The sequence below is a fragment of the Salvelinus sp. IW2-2015 genome, linkage group LG1 (assembly GCF_002910315.2).
Source record: "Salvelinus sp. IW2-2015 linkage group LG1, ASM291031v2, whole genome shotgun sequence".
NCBI classification, from domain to species: Eukaryota; Metazoa; Chordata; class Actinopteri; order Salmoniformes; family Salmonidae; genus Salvelinus; species Salvelinus sp. IW2-2015.
The window spans coordinates 48,708,532-48,724,402 of record NC_036838.1 but is presented as its reverse complement, the minus strand read 5'-3'; the positions used below and the strand labels follow the sequence as shown (position 1 = coordinate 48,724,402).

Genomic DNA, 15,871 nt, shown 5'->3' with positions numbered 1-15,871 from the left:
CACAGTGTTCCACAAACACCTGCATGCTCATGGTGTTTCATGCATTACACAATTTCCCTGCTGTTTGCTATGGTGCGTGAACGCAAAGGTCATGTATTAACAACAAACATAATTTGCTTTGTAATAACTCAGAAACAAATATGATATGACAGTTTGATATTCTGATTAAAATCAGCTTACAGGCAGAATAAACATGTTCAAATCAATATCATGTGATAATATCTAACTGTAAATCATTTTGGATAAAAGCATCTGCTAAATTACATTTTTTTAATGTAAAATGTAGCATGGCTGAACTAGACAACATTCGGACTGCTATATGTACAGATTGGTATGGACAAGTACATCTCAATATAATATAGAAGTTGTGACCTCGAAAGTGTCTCTTTTTCTATTTCATGGTGGGGAGTGGGGTTGGGGTTATTCAGTACAGTGGCTGTCAGACTACTGATAACTTATCACTGAAGCCACACACTCTAAACCACCCACCTGCTGCCAAAAGCCAATCATACACACTCCCCTCCAGTTACTCACTAAGAGGCTCTGCAGTGCACATAGGTACTCAGCCCAATGCCCACGCATGCTTCAACAGACTTAATCTAACAATAGACAGACTATTCAATCTAAACAGACAAATCAATCTAACAATAATGATTATCACAGTAATATTAATCCAATGATAATATCAAACTAATAAATGACAGTATGACAACAGTCACTTTTTAATAAAAAACAACATTATTTGTGGTGTCAAGCTATTCATGAGGCATGACCATAAAGAAGGCTACATTTGTGAGCAGCTCTCTAAAGAGAATAATTTTGACTTCAGTATTACTGTACATTCCTGTACATAAACTTATTTTCAAAAACACTACCACAATAATATCTTCATGAACATGTCAAGCTGTGGACATAAATCCAGACAAATAGATTCAATGGACCAGATCTAGATCTAAACAGTCATTTGCAAAGTTGTGTTTATACAACCCTTGAATCCACGGTTCACTGACATTACGGTCACAGGGAGAAAGGACTCTGCCATGATGGTCACAGGGAGAAGCAGGACCTTTATTTATGCAACATTTTGTTTCAGCCTTGTGAGCACACCACCGTTGCAAGAAGAGCCAGTGAACATGCCACCTAGACTCAAGCTTACATCCACTTTCATTACGAGAGCGGATCATAATCATCTTCAGCCTGCTTTTGAAGAATGCATATCAAAAACGAACTTCATACAGTATGACTTCCAGGGCTCTCTGACATCCATGGCTCTCTGACCATAGTGTCAAGCCAATGTATAAAGGCCTTGTGAAATAAATCACTGAGAATTCAGCCATCTCTATTTCCCATAACTATCCCTCCTAATATTATATAATGTATATATACAATACATGCTCTCTATAATAATTTATTTTTTAATACACAACTCTGCTTGTTTTTCTCAAGGTTTCGGCTCTTCCTCTCACTGTTTTGTGAGCTTAAAAAAAATAAGAAGATGCTGAGTTAGTGAATATGACATGAGAATATGAAGAGAGTAAGAGTTAGATTCTCCGAGAGGCTGGTGAGTTTCCATAATTTATTCAGCCTTTCCTTAATTGGCTTTATCTGCTGGTGCGGCCAGCTATGGTTTGGGGAAATGGCAAAAAATGACAGGGAGAGATTAGCAACCACAGGCCATCCGTTGGTTCCCATCTGTCTATTCCATTGACACTTTCAGTATTATTCTTTGAGAAGTCATTGCTTCATGTGTTTTGAATAATGTAGGCTCCAATGAATAGATACAATAGTATGTTATCAGAAATAACCTAAAAGTTTGGTATCAGCCTATGCGATAATTGTTCAGAGTAATACATCAATAAACATTGTGTAAGAAAAAACACCACTATGTGAATCTATTTCTGCTCTTGTGAAATGACTGCAGAGTTATGTTTAGTATGTGCTGTATATGTTCTGTACCTACTCTTGAAAATATTTTTGTTGAAAAAGACCAACAAAAAAGTAGGATAAGAAATAAATATACATGATTTACAACTACATGTATATATATAAATATTCAAATATTGAATTCAAAGGGATTGTTATAGCCAGGGCTAATCATCTGTCAGTGCACAAGCACACTGGGCTTATGTAAACATGACAAACTCTTAAGTTCTATTTTCGTTGATTTAGCATTTATATGTGCTGGAGGTAAACTAGATGTGGCTCGTATTAAGCCACTTCATTGGTGTTTACAATTATATACATTCAAATATTAAATTAAAAGGGATTGTGATGTCTTCTTTTAATTGTGCAAGGGTAGAAGGACTATGATTCCAAACCAAGTTGGATGTTTCACTGCCATCAGTACTGTAGACAATTTCCAAACTCTATTAGCGAGGAGCTCCAAGAGACAATGTGATATTGGCAGTATCTTAGAGGTAAACTTTTCAGAGCAACACTTTCTCTGGGAAACAGGACAAGGTATTCCTGATATGTTGCACTGAGTTGAGGCTGAAAAATAGTCGCTCCAGAAACTGTATTTGTTGAGCACATGCACCCCCTAAAGGCATATTATGAGAATGCAGCATGGACAGATCTGAATTCATTACTTTCTCCATGTTCCCACTATCTGTGTTGAAATGTTGTCTGTGAATCACATAGAAAAAACCCCACTTAAAACATAAATATGTTTTATTATTTAGTGCATGCCTGAAACTCCAGTACAGCAAGGAAAGAACATAACATTTTAGAGCAATTGTCACATTGAAACTGAGGTTTCAGTTAAAGGCCCAATGCAGTAAAAAACATGATATAGCTGTGTTTTATATATATATATATTTCCACTAAGAGGTTGGTAGAATACTGTGAAAATTATGATAATGCCCTTTTAGCGAGAGCTGGTTCCCCCTCCCTACTAAGACCACAACCAGAGTCCTAGCTGAAATTCTCTTGCTAAGGGAGTTTACATTTTTTTTTATTACCATTTCGATTGAAAGCAATCACAGTAAGGTACTTAATTGTTACACCAAAATGATTTGATATGAAGACAAAAACAGCAGCATTGGGCCGTTACCACAAAATAAAAAACAATATTCTAAAATCTTCAATGTAATTGGTCAAATGTCAATTTGGAAAGAATGTATGTAGTTGGTACTAGGGTATAAAGGGTAACACACAAACCTAAAAATACATAAACAATCTCCTATGTCCTCCTACACCAGCTGTAGTTTTCCCATTCACGCTTAGCTTCAGGTCCATTTAAAGCACCTCCAGTCTCGAATGCAACACCCTCTATCCAAGTTAAAAAAATAAAACCAATAATTATAAAAGTAAGAAAATAATGTCATAAAATGTTATTTTACGTATTACTTTTCAAATGTAAAAACAAATGTTACAGAGCACAGGATAGGTGAGTAGTGAGACAGCTCACCAAGCTACATATTCATTGCCCAAAAACTGTTATAGCCAGGGCTAATCATCAGGTTTCTGTCAGTGCACAAGCAGACTGGGCTTATGTAAACATAAACTATAAAGTTGTATTTTTGTTGATTTTGCATTTATATGTGCTGGGGGTAAACTAGATGCGGCTCGTATTACACCACTTCATTGGTGTTTCTTCATGATGAGAGTGCCGACCAGCACTCCTGAAAGCAGAATCACCCCAAATAGCAGCCATTTAATTATGCTCTCCTGGGACCTTCGAACATCTGCAGCAGCATCTCTGCCAAAGATCTCTGCAAAACAGTCCTTTCAAGGAACAGAGGAAGATTAATACAGTGAACTATGTGTTAGCAGCCCAGCTGTTTGCCCCAATACTCCTATGTAGCTTCTCCCTTTAGTGTAGTCTATCATGGTATTCTCTATTTCTCAGAGAGAGTGGGTGCAGAAAAGGATGCGCACGCACAATAGTGTTGACAATGAGAATGTATTACTAAATCCCATAATTAGGATGTATAATGTGCAGAGTAAAGTATCAGCTCCAACCTACCCATCCTCCTTGGCTCTGGATCCAGGGCTGGATATGGTTGTCCAGGTAGGTGGTCATCCAGTCTGCGATGCGTGTCACCAGTGGGCTCATATCCTTCTCAACACACTCAACACACAAGGCCCCGCCGAAAGCAAACAGACCCACCACGCGACCCCAGTTGACCCCGTCCCTGAACACTTCGTCCATCACACTCTCAAAGCTGTGGTAGGCTGTGGCAGGGGTGATGTGGAGCTGGGAGGAGAGGTCACTGAAGGCACGGGTGTAGCGCAGCTCAAACTCATCCACTGAGTCCCGTAGTGCTGCTTTCACTGGCTCCATGACCCCCTGTGGAGATGAGGGCTTCGCCAAAATGCTTCGGCTGTTCCGGTTGTTCCCCACAGACCCATTTGCAATGGCCTCATCTCCCTCAGTCCGTCCACTTGCACCCTCCAGCCCCAATTGACAACATGAATAATTCCTCTGGGACAGTCTATAGCTTATAAAAAACACCACCAGTTCCCTGTTACTGTAAGACATCTTTTCCACCTTCTATGCACCCTCTTTATCCATTGACTTTTCACTCTATTTGGATCCCCAGGGCTCTTCTGCCATATCTCACACTGTAACTGAGATGTCTGGAATAAAGGCTTGCTGTCTGGCAGTTTCCTCTGGGATGCAACAAGTTATCACACCCTGGAAGAAAAAAAACACTCACACAAATTCTCTGGTGCAGAAAACATGAAAACACTGGATTCTATTGTTCATTGTTATTAAGAATGGAACTCTGCCCCAGCAGCATCACAATCACATTGAAATACTGCACTGCTAAACCCAGGTCTGTTGGGTATGGTAGATGTTTTTTTTGTTGTTTTTTTAGACACATACTGTATGAAACTTATTACGCCATACCATTGGGGCGCCGCTTTGATGTCAGGTAGCAAGCTATCGGTCTTGGCTATCTAAAGCTATAACCATCATATTAATTTCCACCGAACAATGCACTTCTTTGGCTATATACAACGAACCAGCTAATATAGCTACTATTTTACATTATAGCACGTTTGACAAGAGTGCACAACAAATTGTCAAAATGTGTTTGCTTTTAATGCTGCGCTACTGCCATATAAATGGATTTCAAAGCTCAAAAACAAACGTATTGAGATCAAGTTAATATCACCTAGGGTACAAGTGACAAACAAGCAGTAATTTCTTAATACAGTATTCATAAAATAAGTCAAATGTATGTATGTATACGTAACTAGCAAATTAGCATCGCCGCTACCTAGCTACACATGACAGCTGCTTTTACACTCACTATACAAGCTTCCCATCTCCATAGCAATATTTCTTAAACCAATCCTTTAAAATATCATGGTCTGTCATACTTACAATTGCAAATCAGACTGATGTACCTTTCAATAAATAAGCATCGAGTTTTTTTAAAGGTAAATTAAATTTTTGTGCATAAAAGCATTTAAAATAACGACATATTTCAAGCGAATTGGAGCGGCGAGAAGGCCAATAATGCCATTGGCCAGTTTTGTTCACGTAGATCGGATGTTCCGCCTTCTCACAAAATGAATCACCAATCAAAGACACACCGGAAGTTGAGATCGTGTTCAAATTATCGCGGGCAGATTATCCGTGTGTTCAGATATTTATGTCAACGTGTTCCCCCAAAGATTTTGGAGTATAATCTCTAGTATAGAGAGTGGTGCAGCGTCTAATGCACTGCATCTCAGTGCAAGAGATGTCCCTAGTTCAAATCCAGGCTGTATCACATCAGGTTGTGATTGGGAGTCCCATAGGGATGTGCACAATTGGCCTAGGTTTGGCCGGGGTAGGCTTCATTGTAACTAAGAGTGTGTTCTTAACTGACTTGCCTAGTTAAATAAAGGTAAAATATATACAGTACCAGTCAAAAGTTTGGACACACCTACTCATTCAAGGGTTTTTCTTTATTTTTACTATTTTCTACATTGTAGAATAATAGTGAAGACATCAAAACTATGAAATAACACATATGGAATCATGTAGGAACCAAAGTGTTAAACAAATCAAAATATATTTTGGATTCTTCAAAGTAGCCACCCTTTGCCTTGATGACAGTTTTGCACACTCTTGTCATTCTGTCAACCAGCTTCACCTGGAATGCTTTTCCAACAGTCTTGAAGGAGTTCCCACAAATGCGGAGCACTTGTTGGCTAATTTTCCTTCACTATGCGGTCCAACTCATCCCAAACCATCTCAATTGGGTTGAGGTCAGGGGATTGTGGAGGCCAGGTCATCTGATGCAGCACTCCATCACTCTCCTTCTTTGTCAAATAGCCTTTACACAGCCTGAAGGTGTGTTTTGGGTCATTGTCCTGTTGAAAAACAAATGATAGTCCCAAAAAGCACAACCAGGTGGGAGGGCATATCGCTGCAGAATGCTGTGGTAGCCAAGCTAGTTAAGTGTGCCTTGATTTCTAAATAAATCAGTGTCACCAGCAAAGCACCCCCACACATCACACCTCCTCCTCCATGCTTCACGGTGGGAACCACACATGCAGAGATCATCTGTTCACCTACTCTGCGTCTCACATAGACACAGCAGCTGGAGAAAAAAAATCTGAAATTTGGACTCAGACCAAAGGACAGATTTCCACCGGTCCAATGTCCATTGCTCGTGTTTCTTGAACCAAGCAAGTCTCTTCTTACTGGTATCCTTTAGAAGTGGTTTCTTTGCAGCAACTCGACCATGAAGGCCTGATTCACGCAGCCTCCTCTGAACATTTGATGCTGAGATGTGTCTGTTATGAACACTGTGATGTATTTATTTGGGCTGCAATTTCTGAGGCTGGTAACTCTAACAAAATCATCCTCTGCAGCAGAGGTAACTCTGGGTCTTTCCTGTGTTGGTCCTCATGAGAGGCCGTTTCATCATAGCGCTTGATTGTTTTTGGGACACCACTTGAAGAAACTTTCAAAGTATTTGACATTTTCCATGTTGACTGACCTTCACGTGTTAAGGTAATGATGGACTGTCATTTCCCTTTGCTTATTTGAGCTGTTCTTGACATAATATGGACTTGGTCTTTTACCAAATAGGGCTAACTTCTGTATACCACCACTACCTCGTCATAACACAACTATTTGGCTCAAACGCAGTAAGGAAAGAAATTCCACAAACTACCTTTTAACAAGGCACACCTGTTAATTGAAATGCATTCCAGGTGACTACCTCATGAAGCTGGTTGAGAGAATGCAAAGAGCGTGCAAAGCTGTCATCAAGGCAAAGGCTGGCTACTTTGAAGAATCTAAAATATATTTTGATTTATCACTTTTTTGGTTACTACATGGAATCATGTGTTTTTTCATAGTTTTGATGTATTCACTATTATTCTACAATGTAGAAAATAAAAACCCTTGAATAAGTAGGTGTGTCCAATCTTTTGAATGGTACTGTTAGGGTTGCACATTTTGGGGAATATTCAGAGATGGAAACTTTCCATTGGAATTAACAGGAATCTATGCAAATTAATATTAATACCATTTAAATGTAGATGCTTTTTACATTGGATATATTTACCATATCATATGGAGACAGAAACAAACATTTTACCTTAAGTAGACAATTGCAAATTATTAAATCCTTCCAAAATATATAAAATAACTAGCTACGAATTGAACTTTAATTAAATGAGTTGACTCTTCACATAGGATGATTTCACTGAACAAAAGAAAGGGAAAAWTGAATCATCCCCAATGATCCATCGCATCTCCCAAAAGACATTTTCAACATACATCTCTGTAACATGAAAGCCTAGAAACTAAAGCTTTGGTTGTCTTCCTCTCAGGCTTCCATGTCTTCTCCCTCGACCTACTCAATGTCCACCTCTTGAACATCAGAGGCCTCATCTTCACTGTCACTTTCCAACCTTGAGGATGGCTCATTGTCAGGCTCAAAAAGCCTCAAATTTGCCCGGATGGCAACCAATTTTTCAACCCTTGTATTTGTCAGCCTGTTGCGTGCCTCGGTGTGTGTGTTCCAAAACAAGGACCAGTTGCACTCTGAGGCAGCTGATGGTGGAATTTGGAGGATGGTGGAGGCAACAGGGGAAAGAGCCTCAGATACAAAGTCCCTTCCACCAGGTGGCTGATGAGATATGTTGGCACGACTGCCATATTGCATATCCATCCCAAAGCCCTTAATTGGAAGTGTACTTCGCCAGACTGCCAAGAACCTTACCCTCATCCAGGCCAAGGTGGCGAGACACGGTAGTGATGACGCCATAGACCTTATTGATCTCTGAACCAGACAGGATGCTCTTGCCAGCATACTTGGGGTCCAACATGTACTCTGTACGGGCTTCAGGCAGAAGTCTTCACGCTTTGATGCATTTCAGAACTGCAGTTTCCTCTGCTTGGAGCAACAGTGAAGTGGGCAGGGCAGTATGGATTTCTCTTACATCTGCAAGCAGAGTCTGAACATCAGACAGGATGGCATTGTCTCCCTCAATCCATGCAATGGCTACTGCTATAGGTTTCAGGAGTTTCAGGCTGCTTACCTCTCTCCCAAAATACATCATCCAGGAGGATCCTCTTGATGGGGCTGTCCATATCGGCAGACTGTGATATGGCCATTTCTTGGAGACTCCTTCCCCTCCAGGACTGTCAAACATGATGACAACAGCACCCCAACAGATGTTGCTGGGCAGCTTTATTGTGGAGCTCTTATTCTTCTCACTTTGCTCGGTGAAGTAAATTGCTGCTATAACTTGACCCTTCACATACCAAACCATTTCCCTGGCTCCCTTGTAGAATGTATCCATTGTTTTCAGTGCCATGATGTCCTTGAGGAGCAGATTCAATACATGAGCAGCACAGCCAATAGGTGTGATATGAGGGTAGGACTCCTTCACTTTAGACCAAGCAGCCTTCACGTTCGCAGCATTGTCTGTCACCAGTGCAAATACCTTCTGTGGTCCAAGGTCATTGATGACTGACTTCAGCTCATCTGCAATCTAGAGACTGGTGTGTCTGTTATCCCTTGTGTCTGTGCTCTTGTAGAATACTGGTTGAGGGGTGGAGTTGATGTAGTTAATTATTTCTTTCCCACGGACATTCGACCACCCATCAGAGATGATTGCAATACAGTCTGCTTTCTCTATGATTTGCTTGACCTTCAATTGAACTCTGCATCCAGCAAATTAGTAGATAAAGCATGCCTGGTTGGAGGGGTGTATGCTGGGCGAAMAACATTCAGAAATCTCTTCCAATACACATTGCCTGTGAGCAGAGGTGAACCAGTTGCATACACAGCTCGAGCAAGACATTCATCAGCATTTCTCTGATTACATTCCTCCATTGAGTCAAAAAAAACTTCTGATTCCAGGAGTACCATGAGCTGTTGCTATCGATAAGGTGTCCGATTCATCATTTTCACCTCGAATAGAAGTAGAGGGACTTTTGTCAGAGGTTGCTTGATGTGAGCACTGAGGGAACTTCATGCACTTGGCCAGATGATTCTGCATCTTTGTTGCATTCTTCACATATGATTTGGCACAGTATTGGCAAATGTACACAACTTTTCCTTCTACATTAGCTGCAGTGAAATGTCTCCACACATCAGATAGTGCCCGTGGCATTTTCCTGTAAAGATTAGAAGAACAAATAAAATAAAAATATATATAATTCCATGTACAGATAAATAGTTAAGCAGTTAAAATAAAAAATCTTACAAAGGAGTTTAATCTATTTAAATGAAACATGTATGGTAACAGGTGAATTAACACTCAGTTAGCAGGCTCAAGCAAGTCAAAATCCACATGGTAGCAAAAACTGACTTGCAGAAATTGTTAACAAGTTAGAAATGCTTTAAAACACACTTTGCTGTAAGCTACCATTTACGATTAACAAAAAAATTGTCATACAAAATATATTCACCCCACCCATTATTGTAATCAAAACTTACCAGAAAGCAAGTAGTCCTTTGCTCAGTGTAGTAGTGTGGTCTCAATAGAATCTCATTAGCGTGCAAGATCTTGAGAATCAGCTGTACATGTGATGGAAGAGTGCACTGTGCATGCAGAGGGTTGCAATTCCATTGAATTGAGCAGTTTAACCAAAATATGCCACAAGATCTAGAATTTCCTTGTGTATCCTACAAAAAAGGTTCACTGTTATAAGCAAACTTTTTTGATGGATTTAAGCAAAATTCCCCAAATCCAGGGCTTAACTTCCCGGAAAGTTTCCGACCCTTTGCAACCCTAGGTACTGTATATTTTTATTTTATTTTTTATTTTATTACAATGGAGTATATTTGTATAATGGAGGGGCACAATAACATGATATAGTGTTAGTCAAATGAAGGTTCTTTGAAAAAAGCTTTATTAAACCAATTTCTTTGTTTAAACAAAAGTGAACATAGGTATGTATACATGTTACCCTGCTATCTCTAAAATTGAAATAACAATAATACATCATATGGGAGGACAATCCATATGCCTATAAGAAGTGAAAGTTTTTGAATTTCACTTAAAACTGACAGTCTAAATGTATGCATAATCTAATGTAGGCCTACTAAATATGTACAATGTTCCCACCAATATTAGCTACAGACACCATACATTTTCTTTTGCACCATTTCAGCATACCTTTATCTGGAGCCAGAAGTTTTAACAGCTAGTTTCTATACTTGTGTAGTTCCTAATTTATGAATTAGTAATTATTCTTTACTTTAACTGAGCATCCCACTGAATTTATGAAGTCTTAATTTGTCCTGTCAGTCTCTCCTACCTTCCCTGACTTCCCTATAACTGAAGAACTGCAGAGTGTAAGGATTACCTGCACCAAACCGTCATGCTTCCCCTGTACCGCAGGTCTTTTAGGCTGCTCTCATTTTGATGGATCATCTTACCGACCCAAGGCACCTTATTTAGGCCTAGAGTCTGTAGTAAACTAACAGAAGGTGATTCAGGTTTTTGATCAACCATCTTGATAAGGGCCCATCTCTATTTTAGGCGCCTCAATGCTTGGAGATCTCTCTTCTGGCAGGTTTGATTTTCCTTAAGATGTGACATCCACAGATTTTGGTGTGTCAACTTGCCCATTCTCAATGGAACAGTCCTCTGGTTCGAACTCACTATCAGATGAGTCAATAGATATGGGTTCTGTGTAAGTACTTAGCTTGAGGGTACAGTTAATTGTCTCGCATTGCTTTCTTTGGRCTGTGTTAAGAGCCGGCCTAGACTTAAAGGCCTTCTCCACTGACGTGATGGGGAGCTTGGTTTTCTCCTCAAAGTCCATGTCATGCTTCAGTCCCTTGAGTGCCTGCATGTCAAAGCCAAGTAGCACTTTCAATTTCCTGGTCTCACAGTCTCCCTCACATGACCTCCGTCGATTAGCGAAGTGACTGGCAATGTCAGACTTCCAGAGCCACAGGCTTGCAGACAGCTTCTCTTCTTCCTGTGAGGTTAGATAGGGGCGACGATTGAAATAGGCTGAGAGGAAGGCTTTTCGTGCCTCATAGGTCTTGTGCTCATAGCTTCTGGGGTCCAACACTAGATCCACAGCCTCCCCTGGCTTGTCCATGGGGTAATACCCAACATCATTGTTAATCTTCATCCTCTTGGAGTCAGACATGGTTTGGGTGGGTAGCTGACGCTTTAAGAACCCTGCACCAGAAGAGTTGAGTGTTAAGGCAGACTTTGGTCCCGGGCCCTTCTGGGCCCTGCCCACAGCTCGGCACTGCACAAGATGCAGAGTGATCGTGGAGGCCACCATGTTACTGGTGTAGACACCCAAACAGTGGATGCACTTGTACGTCAACTTCTTCTCCACAGGGTGCATCGTCTGAAGCACTTGGTGTCGTTCCCTCAGATGCTGTGCCAATGCATCAGAGATGGGACCCTTGAGGATGGTGAAACACAGTGGGCATAGGGTCTTGCCAACCTCATTGCTGCCAGATACAGTGGCTTGACTTCTGGCAAGCATGTCATTCTTTCTTTCTGGCATCTTTGAATGCAGACTCTTCACTGGAGCATGGAAGCTGTTCTGAGCATGGGAAGCCATAGACTGCTCCTGGGCAGCTACAGGTTCCTTCATGTTATAGGTTATAACAATAAGCTGTATGATCTTGTTCTTAGCCTGCCCAATTGTGAGGTCAAAGGTAAGCGGGGAGGCAGCTGGAGGACCAACAAAGTCATCTGGGTGAGCCTGACCCACATGATCCAGCATTTTCTCCACATTATTGAAGCTGGCATGACACTGTGGGCAGGTGAGCCCATGGATCAGCATGTGGTTAAGCAACGTGTCACTTGGCAGATAACGGTTGCAAAGCAAACACTTACTGGTGAAGTTGTGGATCTTCATGATGAACTTCGCAATTGCCCATACCTTCTTAGCCTTGTGTGCCTTCTCAAAATGAGCACTGTAGAGGTTTTCAGGGAAGAGCTCATTGCAGACTGTGCACATTTTCCACTTCTGTGTTTGGGATGTAAGACTAGCATTAGCACCTTCTCCCAAACCACCATTGCCAGGAATGTTCAAACGCTGGCCAGCAATAGAGGACTGACTTGTCACATTCTTTAGTCCAGTAGGTCCCTGCTTTAGATGGACCCCCACCATATGGCTAACCTGTTCAGATGTCAGGGTACGACCCCCAGTCATCACAGAACCCTTCTGGGCCATCCCATAGCTTTGCGGTCTGGACACCACAACGTTAGCATGTCCAATCATGGTTGTCACCTGAGAGCCAATGCGCTCATGATATTCAATGACATGCTGCACCAGCGCCTCATAACTACGGGTGGAGAATTGACAGCGCTTACAGAGGATGTTGTTGCCGTTGACAGCATTGGCTCCATTTTTGACTGATGTTTCTGAGACCATGGCAACATAGGGTGAGACCACATGCTGGAAGTGCTCCCTGTAGATGTGCCTTCGCACAACATTGTACAGAGGGTCCCGGAAGTTACACTTCTTGCAATAGTACATTGCCTTCTCCACCTTGTTATTTGCCCCCACAGCAGCCCCCTGGTAGCCCCCTAGACCCTGACGTGCCACACTAGATATGTGGAAGACCTTGACATGCGTTTCCATTGTCTTCTTGCTCGCAGTGAAGGTGCAGTAAGGGCAGTTGAGCAGGATGCGGTTCTCAAAGTTGTGCCTGTGGACATTTCGGAAGTGGTTTTTGTAGCCCGAGTAGTACTTGGAAGAGAAGTTGCACTCTGTGCAGCAGAAAGGCTTTGACCGGTACTCCTGTAAAAAATTAAAATAATAAACAGGCGAGTTTGAAAATGTAATCACAACATTTACAAAATTGAAATGGTTGCTCCTTTATCCAAAACTAGTTGTATTTATGATTGTGACAAACAAAGAAGTACTATAATCATTACAAGCCCCAGAATAAGGGGTAATTAAATTAATTTCTCATTTCTAGTGTGAGTCATTTACCTGTGTTTTTGAGAATGTCGGATCCCATGAACAAAGTTCCAGGCAGACAGTATTCTTCACATAGTTCTCATCGGGGCAAAATTCTTTGAGGTCCTATGTGAGAGGGACAATTATTCTGATCAGAAATCACAGTACTGTATGCTGGAACTTGTCAAATTAGATTATATGCCTATTAATTTTTACCACCATATTTTTTTCGGAAGCACAAATGACTATAAAAATGAGTGAAACTCTTACGTTAGGCGCACACACAACACTAAAACCTTAGTGATAGGTAAAAGCTATGACTTGTTTTATTTTCTCTCCTACCTCCGCTTGCTCCTTACAGTACTCCAGTCCAATGTCACAGAGAGCCACCTTCACCTGTTTCCTTGCTCTTCGTATCCTAGTGAGGTTGTTCACAGGGAGTTGATACATCTTTCCAGACTGCAAGAATAAATCACAGAGAATTCTATTACTACTCGTGTCAAACCCATATGGCCTGCTCATACACAAAGTTAGCCAAGTACCTCAACTCCATGATGATTTTATCCAGGGTTGATCTCAAACTAGTTTTTGTTTTAAATGAACCACTGACTTGCTATGAAGTCAATACAAAAAAAAGCACATTCTTAAACCCTTACCATGTACCAGTTTATCCTCTGCTGTTGCGAGCGTTTGTTTGTTGAAACGTTTTAATAAAACATGAATCAAATACAACCGTTACCTTGTTGAGATTTAATTGGCACATGCGCATTCGTGCTGAATTGGCATCTTAGAGCAACAGCAATTTAGAAACAGTCGCTGGTTGTAGTTACTTCATTAAAGTCTTATTAAAAAGTATGCATTTCAGCAAACAAAAAAAATGCACGCAATAGAGGACAAACATTGTAATATTTGAAGTATCGATTGCATAGCGACTCGAATGCGTTGTAGGTTAATAAAAAAAGATAGTCTACATTCAACTCCGTAGATGAAATCATCGTGGAGTTGAGGTACTTGGCAATAACGTTTTAAGATTATTTGCATTCGAACAGCATTGATTGGCACAGACATGATGGGACTTCAATTCTGGTACAACATTATTCTCATCTATTGGCTTCCTGTACAGCTGAAACGTCCTTATGTAGCTATGCGGTCGTCACTACTTACCATAGCCACAAAATCATAAACCCCGCCCATTTCTACAATTTATCTTTAAGTGATTTTAAACCTAACCACAGTGCTAACCTTATGACTAACCTTAAATTAAGACTAAAACGAATATGGGCCTAACGCGTTAGCGAATTAAGCTAGCTAACATCACTTAAACCTCTGATGGTTAGTTACAAATCCTTTGTCAAAGGTTGGTTATCTAGCTAACGTTATGTTTAATGTTAGTAATCATTATGAAGTGAGGTAAAGAAAATACACAATGGATGCTAGTTAAGATACCTTATTTGTTAGCTAGCGTCAGTTTAGCAGAAGGCGAACTGGCTAGCATGCAGTAGCTAGCCAATGTCTAGCCGACCAACTAGCCAGCCGATGATAGCCAGGCATGTTTGTTCGCTAGTTAACTTGCCGCCATAACTAGRTAGATAACTAGTTATACAAAATACCGCGCCTCAACTCTAACCAATCTTACCTGGTATGTCTCCGAACCCAACCACACAAAAACTGGCTGCCCAAATGGTTTGCTGAGATAAATGCTAGCTAACAAGTAACGGTAGCTCGTTGGCTAACAAATGAATCCAACTCAATGATGCGGTTGTTGTTCGTCCTCGCCAAGCCGGTGGTGCTGTTTAGCTAGTTAGCAAAATCTCAGCCATCTGCAATATACGTTCAATTAATTGCTAGCTAATAGCCACAATATGTGGGGTGGATTTCTAGTGCATATTGTACAGCATACATGGCCAATTGGACTGTTACAATTGAATCCGACAATCATCAGCACTTCTCTTGAACGTTCCCAACTAACCCGAGCCAAGTCAATCCAAAATGGCGAGGAGGAAAAGACGGAAGTGAATGTTTGGGGAGATAAGTTTTAAATGTACAATATTTTTTTCTGAGATATGTGCTTCCCTTAGTACTGAGTATCTAATTGTTTCAAAAGTCACACCTATGTTTCTTGGGTGTAAAATCAAGGAAAGTGGTCCAAAAGTATCATATATTTTTTACTCTGACTGGAGCCACCCACCTATTCCACGACATGTGGGCCCATAGAAGACTAGGCCACAGACAGAACAATGAGCTAGTTATAAAAAGTATTTGACTAGGCTACTACACTCTGACCCTGTGATATAGTTTTAGTTAGTTTTGCCAATTTTTCTCTAGGCTAGCAACTGTAGCCACCACCAGGAATAGGCTAATACTATCTAACTAAACAATCTACAGCATGGGTGCTCAACAACAAAGCCATGCACTCTTATAAAACATTTTTCAAGAGTCTCCCAAGAAATTGGAAGTAGTATCTTACAGATCAATATATAGCTTAGAGATCAATTTGTACAAATGTCCAACCACACTGTG

The 15,871-nt window shown here is 40.8% G+C and overlaps 2 protein-coding genes across 3 annotated transcripts; both read right to left on the bottom strand.

The window, feature by feature from the left end:
• Window positions 1–3,147: 3,147 nt before the first annotated feature.
• On the bottom strand, window positions 3,148–5,477 carry LOC111969046 (bcl-2-like protein 1). The gene is made up of 3 exons (XM_023995020.2): window positions 5,336–5,477; window positions 3,968–4,639; window positions 3,148–3,726 (listed from the first exon to the last, which is right to left on the bottom strand). Exons 2-3 carry the CDS (start codon window positions 4,481–4,483, stop codon window positions 3,583–3,585), a joined length of 660 nt encoding a protein of 219 aa, XP_023850788.1. The 5' UTR covers window positions 4,484–4,639; window positions 5,336–5,477; the 3' UTR covers window positions 3,148–3,582.
• A 4,818-nt stretch (window positions 5,478–10,295) lies between these two features.
• adnpa (activity-dependent neuroprotector homeobox a) lies at window positions 10,296–15,360 on the bottom strand. Of its 2 annotated transcripts, none has more exons than XM_023995012.2 (4): window positions 14,988–15,360; window positions 13,694–13,810; window positions 13,385–13,477; window positions 10,296–13,189 (listed from the first exon to the last, which is right to left on the bottom strand). In XM_023995012.2, the coding sequence occupies exons 2-4, from the start codon at window positions 13,799–13,801 to the stop codon at window positions 10,997–10,999; spliced, it is 2,394 nt and encodes a 797-aa protein (XP_023850780.1). In that variant the 5' UTR covers window positions 13,802–13,810; window positions 14,988–15,360; the 3' UTR covers window positions 10,296–10,996. The 2 variants fall into 2 exon arrangements, with proteins under 2 accessions (XP_023850780.1, XP_070301553.1); XM_070445452.1 differs by having other exon boundaries at window positions 15,321–15,339.
• Window positions 15,361–15,871: the final 511 nt, after the last annotated feature.